The 22,954-nt window shown below is 44.0% G+C and overlaps 1 protein-coding gene across 1 annotated transcript; it reads right to left on the reverse strand.

Moving 5' to 3' along the window:
• Positions 1–5,800: 5,800 nt before the first annotated feature.
• Positions 5,801–7,223, reverse strand: LOC123117648 (phosphoglycerate mutase-like protein AT74H). Its single transcript, XM_044538364.1, has 2 exons — positions 6,486–7,223; positions 5,801–6,380 (listed from the first exon to the last, which is right to left on the reverse strand). The coding sequence occupies exons 1-2, from the start codon at positions 7,021–7,023 to the stop codon at positions 5,875–5,877; spliced, it is 1,044 nt and encodes a 347-aa protein (XP_044394299.1). The 5' UTR covers positions 7,024–7,223; the 3' UTR covers positions 5,801–5,874.
• Between the last annotated feature and the right edge of the window lie 15,731 nt (positions 7,224–22,954).

Genomic DNA, 22,954 nt, shown 5'->3' on the forward strand with positions numbered 1-22,954 from the left:
CTGTACAAAGTAGAATACGCGAATTTATTCGGCTGAGGTGTAATCTATCGAGCTGTTGTTCAAGTGAGCTAGTCCGTACGTGAGTAGCTTACGGCACTGGACAAACGGAAACGTAACGCAACAGCTTTGTTTGAGCTTGAATTGGTCGTCCGTCTGTTCGTTTGTGTTATTGGCGGTAAACATGATATTGTTCTTTTGTTTACTATACTAACGTAGCAGATCTCATTTGGTTTTTGTTTTTGTCAACTTCAAATTAAAGTAACTAAATAACAAATGAATTCTTAAGTTTTTCCATTTACAAAGGACTGTAGCAACAGTCGCATTAGCGAGAGACTCGAAGTCGTACTCTAGCAACGTGTCGATGCTAGGTTTTTCCATGATTACTCTAGCAATTTTCCCTAGATTTCTTTTATTTTCGTTTGATTTTTTCAGGTAATACGGAAAATTTAAATTATATTTTTTTGGCAATTTTAAAACAGCTTTAGTAAAATTGAGAACATTTTCCAAAAAAACATGATATTTTTTAAAATATAAGGACAACTTTTTCACAACACAAACATTTTTTAAACACGAAAAATTTGTGAAAATCTCGAACACTTTAAAAAAACACGAACATTTGAGAACAAAATTTGATACTGGCGACATTTTTTGAAATTTTAAAGATTTTGTAAAATCATGATTTTTTAAAAATTCCCAAACATTTTTTGAACTTAATAGAAAAATAAATATGGAAACAAATGACATTCTGAACATTTGTTTTTTAACAAATAAATATTTTTTGAAATCTCAACATTTTTTGAATTTATGAACAAAATCTGAAAATACGAACAATTTTTTTTTGGGAGAATTGAACATTTTTTTTAAAAGAGCCGCTATGAGATAGACCACCCCTAATGGACCCCATGAGCCCCATATGGGGCGCCACTTCCATAATGAAGAGCTTGGCGAATTGGACTTTGGAGGGAGTCCTTCCCTCCTTAGGACAACTCCAATGGACTAACGCATTTCGTTCGTCCGCATCCGTTTTTCTCCACGCAGACAAAAACATAGCCCAATACACGACACAAACGAGTCGATGTTTGTTTTGTTGTCTGCTTCGACTCATTTCCAGCCCAAATTTGGAATGGGTTTGCGTCCGTGCGGATAGCCCTTGATGCCGTGGGCGTCCTCCCCTTGCCCGCATGTAGGTGGCACACCATCTCCATTCCCACCTTTCCCCTCCCAGAACCCTCTTCTCTCCTTCCCTAAAACCATGGTCGACGCACCCAACCCCTGTCGCTGCCCGTAGACCTGCCATGGCCGTCTCGTCATGGTCGCTTGCGCCATGGCCCAGGTGAAGCTAAAGAAAGAGGTCACCCTGAAGCAGTGAGCGACCAAAAGTGAGAAGTGGGGCAACCAGAGGAGGAGGGGTAAGGCAAAATTAGATATTACCGCCATCGTCGCCTTTGCCGCCGCTCAGGACGGACATCTATGGACGCCGAGGCCATCGCCGTGAAAGTCGACAAGCCACCCTCCCCATGCTTAGTATTGGCATCCGCGTCTCGGCCCTTGTTGCAGCCGCAACCGTGGCAACCAGCTCAGATTCATAGGCGGCCCACCCACCTAGCTTGCAGATGCATCGTCCATGTCAACATCGCCGCCGAAAAATTTGATATTTTGATCAAAAGCGTGAAAAATATTTTAAAATGCGAGCATTTTTTGAAATGTGAACAATTTCCAAAACGGCGACTTGTTTTGAAATTTGTGAACATATTCTAAAATCAAGATATTTTTGGAAATTCCAAAGAAGAATCTGAACCCACGAACATTTGTTCGAAATTCTTGAACATTTTCTAATCGCCTTAAATTGTTTGGATTCTGAAGAAACGAGGACATTTTTGAAATACTGAACATTTTTTTAATTGAGAAATTTTTATTGAAAATATAATATGTTTTATTAAGAACACGATTTTCTTGGAAACTTAAAAAAAACATCACAAACATTTTGTGAAAATGTGATCACTTCTTAAAATTCCGACCAATAATAAATTCTGAACATTTTTATAAGTTGTGAACAATGTTTATTATTCTTTCAAAATTTGGGAACCTCTGAATTTTTTTAGATATCCTAATTTTTTTTTTGAAATTCTCTAACATATTTTGAAATTGTAAACAAATTTAAAAAGTAGGAACATGTTTTATGTACCATAAAAGTTGGAACAACAAACATTTTTCAATTTGTGAACAAATTTAGATAAACAGGAACATTCTTTAAAATTGCAGACAATTTTTTAAAACAGAAACATTTTTGAAAATCCTGAACATATTTTGACTCCAAAAATAAACTTATTTTTTGAACAAATTCTCAAAGGGGGCATTTTGTTAATTATGATTTCAAATGTTCCTAAAAAAATTGTAAAGTTTAAAAGGAAAAAGAATAGAATAGAAACAAAACAATAGAAAATTGAAATAAACTTGAAAAAGAAGTAAAATAAGAACAGGAAATAAACAAAAACAGAAAAAAGAAAAACTAAGAAGTCGTAAAAATGAATACTTTTGTAGTCTAAAGACACTGTTTATTAATGATCATAAACAAGGTTCGGGAGGATACAATTTAGGTCCGAAGAATTATGGAGCCATAGATGGCGTCCTAAAGCATGCTTAGTAAGGCTATGTGCCTCAGTATTCATATCACATCTTTCGAAGATGAAGGAGTATCTCGTAAACTGCGTTGACGTCGAAATGATCTCGTTGATATTGCTTGCATATAGACCGCATGTGCCCTCATGTGTTTCATTGATCACAATCTTACAATCTTAAGCAATGACCTTACCCTCGCAAAAAAAAAATCTTAAGCAATGACCACATGTGATAATGGTAGATCAAGGGTTAGAGCAAGGGCTTCTCGGCATGCCGAGGCCTCAAGTGTAGCTGGATTCATCACCCCCGAGCATTTAAGCGCCGAAGAGCCTAAGTATTCCCCCATTCCATCCCTTCAAACTGCACTATACGAGCCTTCATTAGAGTTTTGTTACATAGCCCCATCAACTTTAATTTCTGCAAATCCTTGAGCGGGGAAGTCCACCAGCGGTGAGGCGTTCTATTTGCTGCCGCGGGATCCTGTACCACGGTAATCCCGCTGAAAATAGGCTGGCCCATGTTGATCGCTCACACCGCTCCCCAGTGCGTTTCAGTGACGGTTTGTCGCGATAAGCGTCATATATGATACTTCCTCCGTTCCAAAATTCTTGTCTTAAATTTGTCTAGATACGGATGCATCTAGTTGCGTTTTAGTGTTAGATGCATCCGTATCTAGACAAATCTAAGACAAGAATTTTGGGACGGAGGGAGTATTACGTAATTAAGGGCGGATACTAGCTGGTGGATAATATATATATTTGAAATAAACTAGTGGATAAATTTCATAACGGGCTAACAAAGTAAGCCCAAATCAGAATTCAACCGGGCTGGAAAGTAGTCCCCATTAGGCACCTCTCTAGTTCTAAAAAGAAAACAACAGAAAGGCCCCTCTCTTTACTCTGTTTTTCTAAAAATTACAAAGGGGGCAAGCAGAGGAGTGGTTGTACTGTATCTCCATGTTCCGTTCTGTTTTGCACCGACCTGGAAAAAGAAGCACAAGCAGAGGAGTGATCGATGGCGTCCAGAGATCCATCCATGGAGCTGAAATTAATACAGCGTGATGCATAGGAATTATTGCCTAAGAGCATCTTCAACAGCCGCGCTAAGCGCCGCACGCAAAAAACCTGTTTGTCGCGTGCGCTTCGGCTGGTTTAGCACGGCCGCCAGCGCTGGCTCCAGCAGCCGCGCTATAATGCAGCGCGCGTGCCGCTCCAGCAGAGCGCAAAAATACACAGCGCGCGCCGCACAAACCACATATACATTTCAAAAAAGAAGAGCAAAAATGATCAAACAAACAAAATAAATCAACAATAAATAGTTTAATTTTGTTATCATTACAACTCAAACAAATAGTTTATCGTTCAATACAACAAATAATGCAATAAACACAACAAATAATGCAGAAATCATGATGCTCTTTGTCGTCCATACCAATAAACACAACAAATAATGCAGAAATCATGATGCTCTTTGTCGTCCATACCATGCCCACCACTCTTCAATCAGATCATTCTGAAGTTCATTGTGCGTTGCGGGACGCCGAATGGCATGATAGGAGGCAATAAAACGGGCTACCCTTTCAGCCCTCCGTCGCACTCGCACGGGATGTCCCAAGAGTTCATACTGTGAGTAGTCTAAATCTTGGCCACGCTTATTCTCGATGATCATGTTGTGCATGATCACACAAGTGTGCATGATGTACCAAAGCATTTGTTGATCCCAAAATCTAGCCGGTCCTCTCACAATAGCAAATTGTGCTTGCAGAATCCCAAATGCTCTCTCCACATCTTTTCTAGCCGCCGCCTGAGCATTGTGGAAATCAAGATATTTCTTACCTTTTGGCTTTTTCAACGGCTTCACGAAGGTTTGCCACTTTAGATAGATGACATCCGCTAGATAATAGCCATAATTGTACGTACGACCATTTGCTACAAACTGCACCGGTGGCAACTCACCGTTTGCAATCTTATTCATCAGTGGTGACCGGTTGACAACATTTATGTCATTCAAAGATCCAGGCATTCCAAAGAATGCATGCCAAATCCAAGTCTCCTGATCGGCCACCGCTTCAAGGATTATAGTGGAACCTTTTTTTTTGGGCATGGAATTGCCCATGCCATGCCTTTGGACAATTCTTCCAACTCCAGTGCATGCAATCTATTGAGCCAAGCATGCCAGGAAAGCCGCGCGCTTTGTTCATCGCCAATAGTCTTGCGGCGTCTTCAGCAGTGGGAGATCTCAAATACTCCTCACCAAACACTTGCACAATTCCCACTGCAAAGCGCTTGACACACATGATGACTTGGCTCTCACCCATAGCTAAGTGATCATCAACTAGATCAGCCGGGATACCGTATGCCAACATACGCAAAGCGGCTGTCACCTTCAGAAAGGTGCTATGCCCGAGCTCTCCGGCGGCATTCCTCCTTTGCTGGAAAAACCGGTCATGGCTTGCTAGTTTCTCTGCAATGCGCCTGAATAAGTCGGTGCTCATGCTAAACCGGCGATGAAAATACGACTCCGGGTATGTGGGATTCTCCACGAAATAGTTCTTCATCAATCTGTTATGGGCATCAATCCTATCTCTCCAAATTTTCTCTCGACCCATAACCAAACCACCGTGCTTCGGTTTTTTATTGATATGCATAGCTAGGATCATTGCAAGATCCTCCTCCTCTTCCATATCAAATTATTCTTCGGAAGAATCAAACGACGAACTCATCTACAATGTTCAACACTATACTATAAAAACTACAATTCAAAACATGCCCCAAATTCATGAAGTTTGAGCAATGCATACCTTGTAGGCGTTTTGTCGAACACCTTGCGGGCACGGCGCGGCAGCGAGCGCTTAGGCGCTATTCCTCGGATGACGGAGGCGCGCGAGCGCCGGCAGGACTAGGAGGGGATGGGGCGAAAGCGCGGCGGCGCGGGGATAGGCCGGGGAAGCGCCTGAACGGTCGCCGGGGGGGCGCGGGCGGCGGCGGCGACGCGGCCGGATGGGGGTGGAAGCGGAAGAGGAAGTGCGAGAGCGAGCGCTCGAGTGTGCTGCGCGCTGCAGCGGGCGTCCGAAGTATGCGCGGGGCAGTGTTTCCGACAGCGCGCCCAACTCGTTTTATCGCGCGCGCGCTAAAACCGACTAATTTGCAGCGCGGCGTTAGTATAGCGCGCCTGTTGGAGATGCTCTAAACTGGAGCGGGAATTTACAGATCTTTGCTTCATATACAGGTATACAGATCAGCTCCAAGGAATTTCCTAGCTGAAATGGGTGAAGAAGGAGGGGCCGTTGGTGATGAAGTTGTAGTTGAGCTCGCCGGGCCTTGCTGTCCGCTGCCACATCTGGTCGTCGATCATCTCGTCGGTGAGCCCGAACTCCCTCAGCTCGTCCACGGTGTGGTGCACCAGCAGGCTGTATCGGCCGCCCTCGCCGGTCTGCATCACCAGCGTGCCGCCGTTGTCCAGGTTCGCCAGGCCCTCGAACTGCCGCACCGTCCACTTGTACCACCGCATCAGGAACACCCGCAGCGTCAGTCCGTGCGACACCAGCACCAGGTTCATCTCCGGCGCCGGCGGCGCACCGGGCGGCGAGGGGGGCTGGAAACGGCCGATGTCGATGTCGGCGCGGAGGGTCTCCCGGAAGCCCGTGATCCGATCGTACACGTCCGCCGCCGACTCGCCGTCCGGGAACCGGTAGAAGAACCGCCCGTACCGCCGCCGGATCTCCTTCTCCACCCGCATCTTCTCCCGGTCCTGGAAGTTCCCTGCTCACGGCCACAGACAGACACGTGGGTGGTCGATCAGGCCACGTGGTAGTACGAGATAAGGCAATCCATTTCTTTATCCGCATGCAGATCGGGTCGTCGTACCGAAGTCCTGCTCGCGGATGCGGGGCTCCTCGCGGACGCCGGCGATGCGGCGGGCGTCGAAGGCGCGGCCGACCCCGCGGAGCGTCTCGAGGGTGCGCCGGTACGGGGACACGTAGAAGTAGACCTTCCAGTCGTCGTCGCCGTCCTCCTCCTCATCGTCTCCGTGGCCGGAGGAGAGGAGGCGGTGCAGGCGGCGGCCGCAGTCCTCGGCCTGGCGTTGTCCCTTGGGGGTGAGGCCGATGAGCGGGTCGGGGACGCGCGTGTAGGCGCCCTCGTCCACGTTCCCCTCGCTCTGCCCGTGCCGCACCAGCACGATGCGCCGCGGCCGGGGCGGCGGCGCCGGGTACAGCAGCGGGCGAAGCTCCGGGAAGTAGTGCTGCTGCTGCTGCTGCTCCTGCTCCCGCGCTCCGGACGACGCCTGCGCGCGGCGGCGCGGGACGCCCAACGTGTCCTCGCAGCAGCGGCACTGCAGCCGGTGCCGGGACCGGGGTCGCGGCGACGCCGCTGGCGCCGGGGCGCACCTGGTGGCCGCCGCCATCAACTAATCAGCTATCTTGCGCGGTTGCTACGGCCGCATCGGGTCGCCGGTGGCCAGTGGGGAACAGAGAAGCCGGCCGAGGGTATGTGCGTGGGCGAAGAAGGTTTGTTTTCTAGCGCTCGTGCGGCATGTGCCCGATAGCTACGTGTGCGAGCCAAGAACGACGGGAAGTTCCACGTGTACTACACCATTTTCGAGATAAAAAAACTATTCTACGTGTCCACAGAGAAGCAAATGGGATCTGTATTCTGATTTTAACTGGGCCACAACTACACGGCCTAGTTAGCCAATTGCAATGCAATCCACTCGAAAAAAAAACATTCCTACCTCGTAACTTTAAACAATTAAAGAATTTATAGGGGTTCCCCTAAAAAACACGGGAGCTCCTATACAGCTCTGCAGGCGCCCGTTAACGATCCGGCGCCTGCAGCGCTGCTAGCATGGTCCGGCTCATTAGCATGCTGCCCCAAGTTTTTTTTAATTTCTTTTTATGAAAAAAATATGAAATGGAGAAAGGTTTACAGATTTTAAAGAAAAAAGTTCATCCATTTGAAAAAAATACGTTCATATCTTTAAAAAAGGTTCATTAATCTGAAAAAAAGTTCATTCAAATTGAAAAAAGTTCATCCAACTTAGCAAAAGTTCATTAAATTTGAAAAAAGTTCATAGAAATTGAAAAAAAGTTCATGTATTTTTAGAAAAAGTTCATGGAACTGAAAAAAAAGTTCATAAATAGTAAAAAAAGTTCATCCATTTTCAAGACAGATGTTCATTAAATTTTAAAAAAGTTCATCAATCTCAAAAAAGTTCACAGAATTTTCAATATAAAAAACGAGAACCAGCGCCTAGATTGGCCGGCCCATTTACAGACGCCACAGGCGCCAGTTAGCAAAATGCACGTTAACTGGCGCCTGTGGCGCCAAATAGGAAATGCCCAAAAACACATCTGCACGTACTTCAAAAGATATAAATTTTACTCGGGCTGTATTTCTGAACAAAACCTGCTTTGAGTTTTAATATTATAAAAATGAAAATAGCAGTTATTGGCGTCAAAAGTTTAAAGATAAAATTAAAAAATATAGACATTGGCCTTTTAATAAAAACTAAAGGAAGTAGCAAAACCTGAGCGGCATCGACACCCTAGCGAGCTATCCTCTCGTCATAGTTTTGAATATTTGGATGAGGGAGGGGGGTGATGTGCCAAATTTAACGAATATACTTTTTATTGATTTATCATTTTATTGATGTATTTTTTGTTAGAACCTATTTTCAAAATATATAATAAAAATAGACTATTGGTGATCAAATGTTTAATGAAACATTTACATTTGTGCCCCTAATTTGAAAGCATGCTCAAATTTGCCCCTAATTCGGAACCATGCTCAAATTTACCCCTTTGTCGTTAGGTGCACTTACAGAAATGCCCTTTTGTGCCGTTACCGTCTGGTCAAACGACTTTGACCACTATCTGAACATTTGCTAGACATTTTACCCCCGACTCCATGTGTCACTTACACGTGGAACCCACTATAAAATATATAGGAAAAACTCTTTCTCTTGTGGGTCCGAACTAAAAACAGAAAAAAATAGAAAAGACTCTCACTCACCCCTCTCTATCACTTACAAGTGGACCCAACCGAAAGAATAAAAATAAAAATACTTTCTCTCACACAGCCCCCCTCTCTCCCCTAAAATGTTGGTCGTTGGACCCACTGTGAGGGTCAACACCCGCCCTTTCGTGGTCATGGCGAGGCTTGCCGGCTCCGGTGCCCGTCGCTGGTGAAGGGCGGGCGCGCCTGTTCACTACTAGTGAAAAGGCTATACGTGGATGCTTAGTAGTAGTATGGGGTTAGAACAATCGCTACACGTAGTACATAAGAGTAGCGCGGGAAGCCCAAACAAGCGCTACTGCTAAGTGGGCTCCGTAGTGCCCCCACAGGCTGGCCACGGTCGCAGCGTGGGTTGCCTGACAGCGCTACTGCTAAGCCTGTTAGCAGTAGAGGGGTTCTATAATCCCTACTACTATTGTGGCCAGCCCGGGGCCAGCTCCCCGAGCCACTTAACAACTGTGTGGGCCCGTACCCCGCGCTACTGCTAAGTTAGCCCTATATCTTCTTCCTCGCGGCACGTTCCACTACATCTTCCTCACTCTCCCATCACACTCTCCCGCTAGCTCTCTCTGTCGTTGTCGCCGCCCATCGTCGCCCCCGAGGTATCTCGCTCCCTCCTCTCGTCGGCCTCCTCCCTTCTCTCACCGCCCTCCATCCACGCCTTCCTCCCTCCTCCTCTCGCCGCCCTCCTCCCTCATCCTCGTCGTCCTCCCTCTCTCCTCTCTCCCTCTCTCCTCCATTCCGGCCTCCTCCCTCTCTCCTCCCTCCCTCCCTTCCTCCCTCCCCCATCAATGTTTTTCTGAATAAAATAGAACATATATGTTATATGAATAGAATGTAGGAATTTTGAATCGAATAAAATAGAAAATAGAGGTTTTTTGAATAGAGTAGATAGGTAGAATTATGTTGTAGAATGTAGATAGCTACGTAGAATGGTCTTTGGAATAGAATAGAAAACTAGTGAATAGGTTTTTTGAATATAAAAAAGTTTTACTAATAGAAATTTTTAGTAAAAAAATTGTAATACAAATTTTTAGGTATAGAAAATTTTCAATTATAGAAATGTATTGGAATGCTATATGAGAAATTTTAGGTATCAAATTTAGTAATAAAAAGAAAATGTAGGTATAGAAATTTTTAGTAATATTGTTTTTCAATATAGAAATGTATTGAACAATTTAATTATTTTATGTCATTATCACTTTGTCATCAAAGAATGCTATATGAGATTTGATGATAAAAAATTGTCACTCGGTGGAATATGCAGGCTTTGTAGTGTCGCGTCTCCCTCGAGTGATCGTCGTCGGGGCTACCTCTACTTCCTCTACACCTGAGTCAGTGAGCTAAAAGTCCACCTCCTCCTTCTCTTCTCCTCGGTGTTGAATAGAGTAGAACTAGGGTATTTAGTTATGTCAATCTCACATTGCCAAATTGAGAGAGAGAGAGAGAGAGAGTTCTTGAAGAACTAGGGTATTTAGTTATGCTTCTTGTCCAAATTAAATGTTTGGGTTATAAGATATATTGATACATTTTTTGTCAATATTGAACCATTGAAATGCAATGAGCACCAAGTTTGAATGCTCCTGTGTGAATGTTTATGTGCGACGCAGGGTAGATCACCGACAAGCCGGTCGACGACTCCCAGAAGATCACCAACGACACCCGCGCCCGGTGGACATCCATCGTCTATGGTGAGTATACTTGGTATATGTGGTTGCTTAAATATGAAAATGAAGGATATATGTGTGCTTCCCCTACTGGCCTATGTTTGCAGGGAACACCTCCTAGTGACCTATGCAAGTTCTCATAGATATTTTTATAGATGTAGTAGTAGTAGATGAGTAGTTGTGACAATGTGAAGCTAGGTTTTTTTAAATGATAATTGATCCGGATAGAATTTCAAGTTTAAACATCTTTGTGTGTGCATGGACATCTTTGTATCGTAGGGAAAATCCAAGTGGCCTATATTTTGCCGGAGTGTTGATTCATTTCCATACTGCCAAATTACAGACGCTCGATATGTCCTATTTTAGCGAAGGTCATGCCGGATTTTTCCGTGAATTTTAGCATGACTTGTGCTAGAAGATGTAGGAAATATCGAGTGCCCTGGATTTGTTGGAAAGAGTATTAAACGACATTTCAGGTTGATTTTAAGTCTATCGGGGCTCCATACATGAAAGTCAAAAAATCCATGAGGGAGAGTGTCCACCATATATGAGAGAAGAAGAATGCTGACTGTTGTCGTGAGGGTCGCTTCTCCTTCTTCTCCTTGTGCTCGACCTTTGTTATGCACTAGGAGAAGGAGGAGTAGCGACCATCACCAACGGTCAGAAAATCAGTGAGGGAGTGTCCACCATATATGAGAGAGGAGGAATCATGACTCTTGCCGAGGGGGTAGCTTCTTCTTCATTCGAAGGTGCTACATTTTGGTGTAATGCAATTTCGAATGAAAGTACGAGCTATCATCACCGACGGTCACAAATGTTAGAGAGGAAGAATCCCGACTATTGTCGTGGGGGTCGCTTCTCCTTCATTCCCGTCTGCTAGATATTTTGGTGTAATGCACTCAGGGATGAAGGGAGGAGTGACCATCACCGACGGTCGAATATATCAGAGAGGGAGTGCCCACCATATACATCACGTGAGATGAGAGTTTTCAAGGAAGACTCGGCAAATTCGAAATTCAATCCGTGATGAATAATAATGATCTGTGTGTTGAGTTTCTGGTAATTGCCGTTGATTTATAATCTTTGAATTTTGAGCACAGGAAATGTCTGACAACGGTAGGATCCCAGAGTGTGAATACTGCTGCGATAACCGGGGTTTGTGCGACAGAGAGTCTCACCTGCAAAATGGTAGGTTCTTCACAGTGAAGCTGGAAGAGACCTTCGATGTTTGTACGATATGCAACAAGTATTTCATCATAATTAAACATATGACTTATGCTTCTTTGCTTCAACGTGCAATTTCCGGGTTTTTTTTTCAATTCGACTAGTACATTCCGTGCCATGCAAGACCGTATGTCTTGCAGAAGCTTGGTTTCTGATACGTCTCCAACGTATCTATAATTTTTGATTGTTCCATGCTATTATATTATCTGTTTTGGATGTTTAATAGGTATTTATATGCTATTTTATATTATTTTTGGGACTAACCTATTAACTGAGGGCCCAGTGCCAGTTTATGTTTTTTTGCCTATTTTAGAGTTTCGCACAAAAGGAATACCAAACGGACCCCAAACGGAATGAAACCTTCACGATGATCTTTCTTGGACCGAAAGCAAACCAGAAGACTTGGAGATGAAGTCAAAGACGCAACGATGCTGCCACAAGGCAGGTGTGCGCGCCCAGGGGGAGGGGCGCGCCCCCTACCTCGTGGGCCCCTTGTAGCTTCCCTGACCTAGTTTCTTCGCCCATATATACTCTTATATCCTGAAAACATCCAGGAGCCACGAAACCACTTTTCCACTGCCGCAACGTTATGTACCCGTGAGATCCCATCTAGGGACCTTTTTCGGCGTCCTGTCAAAGGGGGATTCGATCATGGAGGGCTTCTACATCAACACCATTACCTCTTCGATGAAGCATGAATAGTTTACCACAGACCTTCGGGTCCATAGTTATTAGCTAGATGACTTCTTCTCTCTTTGATTCTCAATATCGTGTTCTCCTCGATGTTCTTGGAGATCTATTCGATGTAATATTCTTTTACGGTGTGTTTGTCGAGATCTGATGAATTGTGGATTTATGATCAAGATTATCTATGAATATTATTTGGTTCTTCTCTGAATTCTTATATGCATGATTTGATATCTTTGCAAGTCTCTTCGAATTATCAGTTTAGTTTGGCCTACTAGATGACCTTTCTTGCAATGGGAGAAGTGCTTAGCTTTGGGTTCAATCTTGCGGTGTCCTTTCCGAGTGACAGCAGGGGCAGCAAGGCACGTATTGTATTGTTGTCATCGAGGATAAATAGATGGGGTTTTCATCATATTGCTTGAGTTAATTCCTCTACATCATGTCATCTCACTTAACGCGTTACTCCATTCTTTATGAACTTAATAATCTAGATGCATGATGGATAGCGGTCGATGTGTGGAGTAATAGTAGTAGATGCAGGCAGGAGTCGGTCTACTTGACACGGACATGATGCCTATCGTGGAATTGTCACGTCAGATGTCCTAGTGAAAGGACTTAGTCGTGGAGCCATCACAACTAGGAAGCTTAAAGGGGTTAATCGGGACAAAGGACACGGGGTTTATACTAGTTCGGCCCCTTACGGTGAAGGTAAAAAGCCTACGATCCAGTTTTGAGTGGGATTGCTTATGTCTCAATTACCAGGGAGCGAATCTGCTTGACCTAGTTCTCGATCTGATGTTACTTGCCCTGAACCGCCGCCGGGTCATCCCTTTATATACAGAGGTCGACACCCAACGGCTCTCAGAGTCCCGGGCGGCTCATAAACAATGTCCGGATCGGTCTCTTGCCACTACTAGGGAAAAGCCTATACACAGAATCTTACCAGCAGCGCTCCTCAAAATACAACGCTACTGCTATTTAGCAGCAGTGCATGAAAGCAAAATGCGCTGTTGAAAGGAAAATAGCAGTAGCGTGTCCACACCAAACCGCGCTACTGCTCTAATTGCCATGACCTCGCAACCCAGCTAGTTATAGCAGTAGCGCCCTATACTGAACCGCGCTACTGCTATAGAAGTTAGCAGCAGCGCGCTTCATAGAAAATCGCTACTGCTAAGATCAGCCCACAAGTTTAGTCCCACCTCGCTCCGCGAACAGGGTGTTTACCACCTTAAATATGTTACTTCTAAAACTATCACAACCAGTTGGTCTTCATTGAACTCTATGTGTAGAATTTGTGGCCGCAATATGAGTCCTCTCCGGTTCCTACCGGAAAGGACTCATATTGACAATTCAGATTGTACATAAAAAGATCATTGATGGCCAATGTATTTTTGCATTGACGTATTTTTGTATACTTACACTTAGCAGTAGCGCTTTATCTGCAAGGCGCTACTGGTAGTCCAACTTAGCAGTAGTGCGTAACAATGCACAGCGCTACTGCTATTCAGATTAGCTGCAGCGCATTTTGGCAAACGCGCTACAACTATCCCTACCTTATCCCCACGCGCACGACCAGCCCTCTCTCTCACTCACACTCTCACTCTCGCCCGCACGCCGGTAACCGTCGTCGTGGGTCGCCGCCGCCGCCGCCTTCGTCCGTCCGCCGCCGAGGTACTCTCCTCCTTCCGTCCCTCCTCCCTCCTCCTCGCACATCCTCCCTCCGCCTACGGCCGTCCCTCCCTGCTCCGCCACCGCCCTCCTCCCTCCGCCTGCGGCCGCCCCTCCTCCCTCCTCCGCCGGCAGCCCTCCTCCCACCGCCCTCGACCTCACCGCCGCCACCCGAGCCCACCCAGCACTGCCGCCTCCCGATCCCGATCCCGCCCTCGCCGCCCCTACCTCTCCGTCGCCCCCACCCCCTTTCTATCTACTTAGTTAGTACTAGATGTTGTTTAGTAGTAGTAGGTGTTAATTTAGGGTTCATAGATAATGATTTTTAGTAGTAGTAGATGTTAATAACTAGTAGTGATGGTACTAGTTAACTAGGGCAGTATGATTAATAGTAGTTGTAGTTGAACTACTTTAGTTGTAGTTGAACTAGTTTAGTAAGTAAATTAATAAACTAGTTGAACTAGTTGAATTAATAGAACTAATGTATTTTTAGTAAGATAATTAATATAACTAGTTGAACTACTTTATTTTTAGAAAGAACTATTATTTTTCTATTTATAGTAAGTTTATATTTAGTAAGAACTAGTTGAATTAATAAAATTAGTTGAACATGTCATATTCGTTGTTATTTTTTAGTTTAAGCAATTATTCGGCATGTATTAGTGATAACTTATATGGTTTTTGCTTTTGCAGAAATCAAGGAGCCCCTCCATCATCCCCGCCATCGTCCCCGTCACCGACCCCCTCCGGCATCGAGGTGAGACCAGCCAAATATCCATGTACATCTTGTGTTGCTCAAATAGTACATGTGGTTGCCCAAGTGGCCGTTCATGTTCAGTTTACACCTCCAAGTGGCCTATGTTTTGCCGGAGTGTTGATTAATTTCCGTTCCGGCAAATTTCAAGCGCTCAATATGTCCTTTTTTTAGCAAAGGTCATGCCGTATTTTTCCGTGAATTCTGGCATGACTTGTGCTAGAATATGTAGGAAATATCGAGTGGCCTGGATTTTCTTGAAAAATAATGATCTAATTTAGGGTTTTTAGTACATATATTTAATTGTACAAGTTTAATCTTTGAATTATGAACGTAGGAAATGTCGTACTCGGACGACGACAGTCTCCCGGGGGAGTGCAGCTGGTGCCACGACGATCGAGGTATGTGCGACAGGTTCGTTGAGCTGGACGAAGATCGGCGCTTCAGCATTAAGCTCGAGGAGACCTTCGATGTTGAAACGGTACGCAACAACGACAAGTGTTTTTTTCGTAATTAAGCATGACTTCAACTATTTCAACGTCTAATTTTCATCTTTTACAATTCGACTAGCTTATCCCATGCCATGCAAGACGCTATGTCTTGGAGAGGATGGGTTTTGAAGACCATGAAAATTTTGAAACAAAGAAAATACACCTAAGGACCCATCATGATATGGATTTTGAAGTAAATCTGTGCAATGCTCAGAGCGTAACCCATTTTGGTTGCCAAAATTGGGAAGCACTTTGCAAAATGTATGGTTTTTATGAGGGTATGATTGTCACCATGGATCTTGGTGATCCTGACATCGAGCAAGACAATATGGACATTTGGGTCCTTGTTGATACGCTTCCGATTGTACCGCTATGTGAGTTTCTCAAACATAGTTATTAACTAATTTATATTGTTTATTTCAAAATAGTTGACAACTTATTTCCATTGACAGCTTATTTTGATTCTTCAAAGACTGTGCGGAAGATGGTAGACAAAACCCACTACACCGATGGCTCCGAATTAACTTATAAGGAGAAAAATCATCTGATCGCATTTTGTACTCTTCTTGAGGATTACAATAACTATTATCGAACTCCTCCAAATTATGGTGAATACGTGCCACTAGTGCACGTGTTGAACCACGGTAACTTCTCTGGAGATACCCTGGTAAGATTTTTTACTATTACGACATCCGTGCATCTTTTGCATACTTCTAAAACTAGTACATCATTGCTAACTACGAAGTTATTACTATGTTTTTCAACAGAAACTCCCGATGGATTGTGTGCCTCATCTGATGTATCTGAATGGTCGCCTTACAGTTCTGAACATACTGCCAGGTAAATCTAGGGAGCTCACCTGTGCATATCGGATTTCTAAAACCGGTGAACACATGTTCATCAAAGAATGGAAGAAATGTATGGACATTCGCAAGGAGGTTCTTGGAAGTAACATTCAGCGAAAGGCAAGAATTGGAGACATGCTAATCTCCATTCTCCATAATGGAGAGTCCGGGGCTATCTTGTTTTTTGCTATTTTACCTTAGAAAATGTAGTAGGTCTTAATCGAATGTAGTAGGTCCTATGAGGTACAATATGTTTATTATGTGGTAATGTGTTAGAGTTGATAATGAGGAGTACTTGTGATTACGACTAGTGACCAATTTGCTATGTGATGTCATTGATGAAAACGATGATCTTGAGGAGGTGTTATATGACAATGATGTATTATGATGATAAGTTGTTAATGATATGATGATGATGATGATGATATCATTATATCATTGGGTGAAAGAATCACGGATTAGTTTCAAGTGGATGGACATCCACTTGAAACTAGTCCACGGTTCTTTCACCCCGTGATGTAATAACTCATTATGATGTAAAAACAATCTCTAAATTCCTGTTGTATGAAAACTTGTGTAAAGGTGTACGAATACAACATGAAATAAAAAAAAAATACTAAATAATAGTAGTAGCGCGGGAAAGGAGAAGCGCTATTACTAATTACCAGTAGCGCTGTTCTGAAAAAGCGCTACTACTAAGTCAATTTAGCAGTAGCACGGGTCTAGGAGCGCTATTGCTAAGCTTTAGCTGTAGCGCCTTATCAGTAGCGCTCATGCCCGCGCTACTGACAGGCCTAAAACCCGCGCTGCTGCTAGGCTTTTCCCTAGTAGTGTGCTATTCCTTCCTTACAATACAAGTTACTTATATATGGCGGTTTATCTCTACAGGCTTTAAGTAGCCTTTGGGCTTTGGGCCCTTTAACTGAACCGCCATCTTCAAGTGTTGTGTTGGGCTTCTTATCTTTGAGTCGCCATAGGTATTACCCGGCCCCTCCTGGGCGGGTCATGCCTAATAGTTATATCCCCAACATTAGGACCCAGATTGATTTGAACGGGTTCATGTCAATCTTCAACACTTAGAAAAATACTTCTGCTCTTTGTTTGAACAGAAGTTCTATAACCCACCATGATGTCATCCACTGGATTTGTGATAACCCGCCATGACGTCAACTGCCATTAATGCACGTTTTGTCCAACATATCTCAATGGATCCTTATCTTAATGACCATCTGTAACATCCCAAATTTTCAATTTGGAATGTTATACATTAGATCACCATTGCATATCATATTTTATTGCATTTTGGCTTGATCCTAAAAATTCTACGCAACTCAAGGACCCATGGAGAGAGTTGGGGATCTCGTTATTTTCATATTTGGGTTTTCTCAAATTTTGAAAATAGGATCATTTGATTTTTATTATTTTATCTCCAATTATTTCAATTATAAAAATAAGAGAGAGGGAATAAAATGACTTTCCCAAAATAAAAGAAATATTTAGGATTAATATTAAAATCAAATAAGATTATATTTCAGACTTTTTCGCTATTTTATTTGAATTTAGGAAAAATGCGCGTTTTTCAAAATTGCATTTAGGCCCCAAATAAATGTTCATCTTGTCCGGCTTGATTTTAGAGGACGGAGAAAATTTATTTCGAGATTTTTTATTTGATTTTATTTGATTTTCTGCGCGTAATTATTTAAAAAAAAGTTACCGACCTAACCGGGCCGTGTCCGACTAGGACTCCAGCCCGGCCGACCCTTTAAGAGGCGTGGCCCGAGCCGCCCAAAAACCCTAGCCGCCCTGCTCGATCCACCGCCGCCGCCGCCAGTCGCCTCCGCCGCCGCCGGTCGCCGCTGCCGCCGCCGCGCGACCCCGCGTCGCCGGAGCCGCCCGACCCCGCCTCCGCCACCCCCGTGCCACCGGAGCCGCCGGAGCGCCCCCCGCCGCCAGTCCCGCCGTCGAGGTAGCCGCCGGATCCGCTGCCATTTTTTACGGTTAACCGTCGGTTTTTTTAGAACCCTCCTTTTTTTAGATTCGGTTCGGTTTATTTATTTTCGGTTTAGTCTATTTTGCGGACGTTCGTCCGTACGTTAGTTTTAACGAACGGTTTTCGTCGTTTAGCGGCTGGCAGCGAACGTTCGTTCGTTAGCCCGTTCGTCCGTTTTTTTCTCGGATTTTCCGCGATTATTCCAGATCGCGATTTCTGATCCAATTTTCATTTTAGTATAACTTTTCGCTCGTTTATCAGAATCAGGCGATTCAAGCGCCTAGAGTTTCGTCTCAAAACCCTCTTTCTGTTTAACCTACTCAAACAAGCTTTTGCTACCATAAAATTTGACTTAGGTTCAGATTAGTTTACGAAGCCTATTTCTTTCGTCGTTTGACTTTTGTTGCTTCGTTTGATTTGATTGTTTTTGCAAACCGGAGTTCTTAAGTTGAACTTTCTGGTTAGATTTCTATTTGAGTTTTACCTGTGCATTAGATGAGTTCTTATTGTATGCTTGTTTCTTTGCGATAGAGTACCCGGAATGCGCCGCTTGCTACTTCGAATCTCTAGATTTCACGGATCATCAGCAAGGCAAGTAACACTCTGATCATACCTCTTTACTACCCAGTTTTATTGCATTAGATCAATCCTCAAATAATTGCATGATTAGGATCTATTTAATATGTGGGTTTTGGGAAGTAGATGAGGTAGTACCTATTACTTGTTTTATTATCAAACCTTTGGGAGTTACTTCTACGTCTGCTCATATTGATATGCTATGCTAGTAGACGTGGATTGGGTGATTGAATCCATGACAGATGTGAGATTGTCATTTAATGATTTATTTAAGGTGGCAACTTTAATACACATCTGGGTGGATTGAGGCACCTGGGGAACCCAGTGATTGCCTGTTTTTTTATGGACCGCCACCCAGGCTCAAAGGGATCATGAGATTATTCATGCTAGAAACTTCCGTGTGCAGCCGCAAGCTACTATGGGCTCTAGCATAGTTGATTAAGTCGTGTGAACTCTTACAGTGGTAGACTAGCAGATGTAGGGGAAAGTAGGTGTAATTGTCTACCCAATCGTAAGGTGCAAACGCTTCTGAAAGACTATGTCTCGGTCATCCGTTTCTCAAACAACATGTAGTGCAATAATTCCAACGAAGGAGATTGAGTCTTGTGGGGAAAAGTGCGCAAACCTCTGCAGAGTGTATAAACTAATCATGGTTAGCCGTGTCCCCAGTTATGGACGTTTTGAGTATCTAGTACTTGGATTATCATGTGAATCTCATCATGTTACTTTAATTTAATTTGTTGGGTTTAATGATGATGCTTAATTGGGATTGAGTCGGGTGAACCTTCTCAATGTTTAACAACCACCATGTTAGTTAAATAAAATTTATTCCTTTGAAGTAGGGAAAAATTGGCTTGATGCAAAACTGTAATCATAGAGCTTTCCACCAGCCATATATGCATGTAGTGATAGCATTATTCTGTTCATTACTCTCTATGTGTTACATTGCCAGCATATTCCATGTGCTGACCCATTTTCGGGCTGCAACATTCATGCTGCAGACTTTTCAGACGACGAGTAAGGTGCCTTAGGTCATGGTCTTATACTCAGTGATGCCGTTGGAGTTGATGGACTCACTTATCTTCCAAGCCTTCCGCTGTTATCATTATTAGATGGCCTTAAGCCATATTTATTGTAGTAATTTCTCTTTTGAGACATTCGATGTAATAAGTGTGTGATTGCTACTCTGTTATAAATCCTTCAAGTACTGTGCGTGTCAGCATTACCGATCTAGGAATGACACTGATGCACAGAGATCAGACTGTTTGAGGTCTGGTCGCTATAAGACGGTATCAGAGCACACGCTGACTGTAGGACACGACCACTAAGCTAAAGCCCTAGATCACTACTCTCTTCTCATTTTCTGACTCCTCATCTTTTCTACTCATTTAGGATGGTGGATGCAAGGAACAAGTTCACGCAACCGGATAAAGATACACCCTTTGGATGCCACTTGAAGGAAGTCACTAAGTACCTGAACATCGGAGTACCAAGCTTCACCGGGACCTACATCGCCACTTTACCAGAAGAGGAGCGATGGATGATTCAAGTTCAAGTTCTAGGAAGGACGTTCATGCCAGTCACTGAGCCCATAGAGTTTTCCTTTGATGCACCAACCTGGAGCCTAGGAAAGAGCATGGTGGCCCACATCACAATCGGACGCATTGGAGAAGTTTACCACAAGGATCTCAAAGATACTATCTACAAGATTTGTGGGCGCCGAGATGAGCAATGGGAGATGATCAGCACTAAAAAGGATAGATCAATTGCAGCTTTCATCCAGGAGTTAAACCAACACATTCGTCGCCAGGAGAACTAGATGTGCGCATGCATGATAGATATGAAGAAGGCTATGACCAAGATCACAGAGCTGGAGGAAGAACTTAAGTCTACATGCGATGGTTATGAGGAGGAAATGACAACACTCGTGGAGAAGAATGAAGATCTAAAGAAGAAGCTAAATGTGTTTATGGGATTTCCTGCGACTGGAGAAGAAGATGATGATTGCACTTGCCCGGAGAACTACATCATCATCGACAACACGGACTCGGACCCAGACGATAGTGATGATGACTTTGTTGATGAAGATGGAGCACATATCATGGAGTCTTCGACCGATCAATTTTTCTAGTCGACCACCATAAACAGTAGTAGTATTCCCCCATGTATATAGTATAGCCCGAGCACCTCTGTAATGATAGCTAGACCGTTGTATGCCCTTGATTGAAGTGATTGAAGTGATTTGTTTGCTTTTTGTCTCATGTGCATATGGGTAGTGTTTTCCCTCTAGACCTCATTCTATTCTGTATTCTCATCTTTTCTAAACCCTTAGATGCCTCCGAGACATGACAATGGATTTGCTTTCCCACCGGAGCTCACTCAGTTGATCCAGCAGCAGAATGCATTGATGCAGATACTAGTTCAGAATCAGAATCAGGGGAACAACAACAACAATAACAACCCACCACCACCACCACCTGTTGATCACTTAACCCGTTTCTTAAGACTGAATCCACCGATGTTCTCCAGTAGCACTGAGCCGATAGTTGCAGATGATTGGCTCCGCAAGACGGGAAGGGAGTTGACCACTGCAGGATGCATGGATGCGGAGAAGGTGCGTTTTTCTGCATATCAGCTGGATGGACCCGCATCATCATGGTGGGAGAATTTCACAGCCACTTATCCTATCGACACTGTCACATGGGATCAGTTTTAGCAGGCTTTCCGTACTGCCCATGTTTCAGCAGGAGCTATGGCCATGAAGAAGCGTGAGTTTCACAACTTATGCCAAGGAGGACGTACTGTTGGCCAGTATGTGGATGACTTTAGTAAGCTAGCAAGTTATGCCCCAGATGACGTTGCTCGGATGCAACTAAGCAGGAGAAGTTTCTGGAAGGACTGAATGATGAGCTGAGCATGCAGTTGATGATAGCAACCTTCAACAACTACCAGGAGTTGGTAGATAGAGCTGTCATGATTGAAGGGAAGCAGCAACAGATTGACAACCGCAAGAGGAAGTATGGACAAGGGAAATACAATTCTGGAGCTCAACAGAAGCCTCGTTTTACCCCAAATTCTGGAGGACCTTTTCAGCATACCCATGGAGGAGGGAGCTCGCACAATCATAGTGGTCCCAAGAATGGTAATGGGAATGGAGGAAGCAACGGCCATAACCGTACCAACCCATCAACCCCAGCCAAGAGGGATCTGAGCCAAGTCACTTGCTATAAGTATCAAAAGACTGGACATTACGCTAATGAATGTCCTGAAGCTAAGAATGGAAATGGCAATGGAAGATCTGGGAAGAAGCCGAACCCATTCAACAGGGGACAGGTGAACCACGTTAACATGGAGGAGGTTGAAGCCCAGCCAGATGCAGTAATAGGTAAGTTTTTTGGTTAAGTCATTTACTGCAATCGTTCTTTTTGATACTGGTGCATCGCATTCATACATATCAAGGGGATTTGTGGATAGCTATAAACTGCCCACCAAGGTTCTTAGAACACCCATGTTAGTAAGCTCACTAGGAGCGGAGTATATGGCCAGTCAAGGATGTTTTCAAGTGCCATTGAGCATAGGTAGGCATGTTTTCCCCTCGGATTTAATCATTTTGGAATCGCAAGGTTTGGATGTGATTCTGGGTATGGATTGGCTATCAATGTATGGAGGAAACATCGATTGCGCCAGTAAGTCAATTTTTCTTACCACCCCAGAAGGGAGAAGGATCAAGTATGTATCACGGCATGAGCCGAAGAGGACACAAGTAAATTCCTTATCAGGAGTTGTGCAGGAGGAAGTACCAGTGGTGAAAGATTTCCCCGATGTATTTCCAGAAGAGTTGCCAGGCATGCTACCAGATAGACATTGAGTTTTTGGTTGAGCTTTTGCCAGGCACAGGGCCAATATCTAAGAGACCATACAGGATGCCCGCACAAGATTTGGAGGAAATTAAGAAGCAGATAAAGGAACTACTGGATAAAGGTTATATTCTCCCAAGTTCGTCACCTTGGGGATCTCCAGTACTTCTAGTGGAGAAGAAGGATGGATCGTTGAGGATGGTTGTTGATTATCGGGGATTGAATGAAGTGACTATCACGAACAAGTACCCACTGCCGATGATCAATGATTTGTTTGACTAGTTGCAAGGAGCTAAGGTATTTTCCAAGATCGATCTGCGATCAAGATACCACCAGTTGAAGATTCGAGAGCAGGATATACCTAAGACGGCTTTTACCACCAGGTACGGGCTGTATGAGTATACCGTTATGTCATTTGGTCTGACTAACGCACTTGCCTATTTCATGAACATGATGAACAAGGTGTTTATGGAGTTTCTGGATAAGTTTGCTGTGGTGTTCATTGATGATATTTTGGTCTACTCAAAGAATGAAGAGGAGCATAAGGAGCATTTGCGTTTGG

This window comes from Triticum aestivum, chromosome 5B, assembly GCF_018294505.1.
Source record: "Triticum aestivum cultivar Chinese Spring chromosome 5B, IWGSC CS RefSeq v2.1, whole genome shotgun sequence".
NCBI classification, from domain to species: Eukaryota; Viridiplantae; Streptophyta; class Magnoliopsida; order Poales; family Poaceae; genus Triticum; species Triticum aestivum.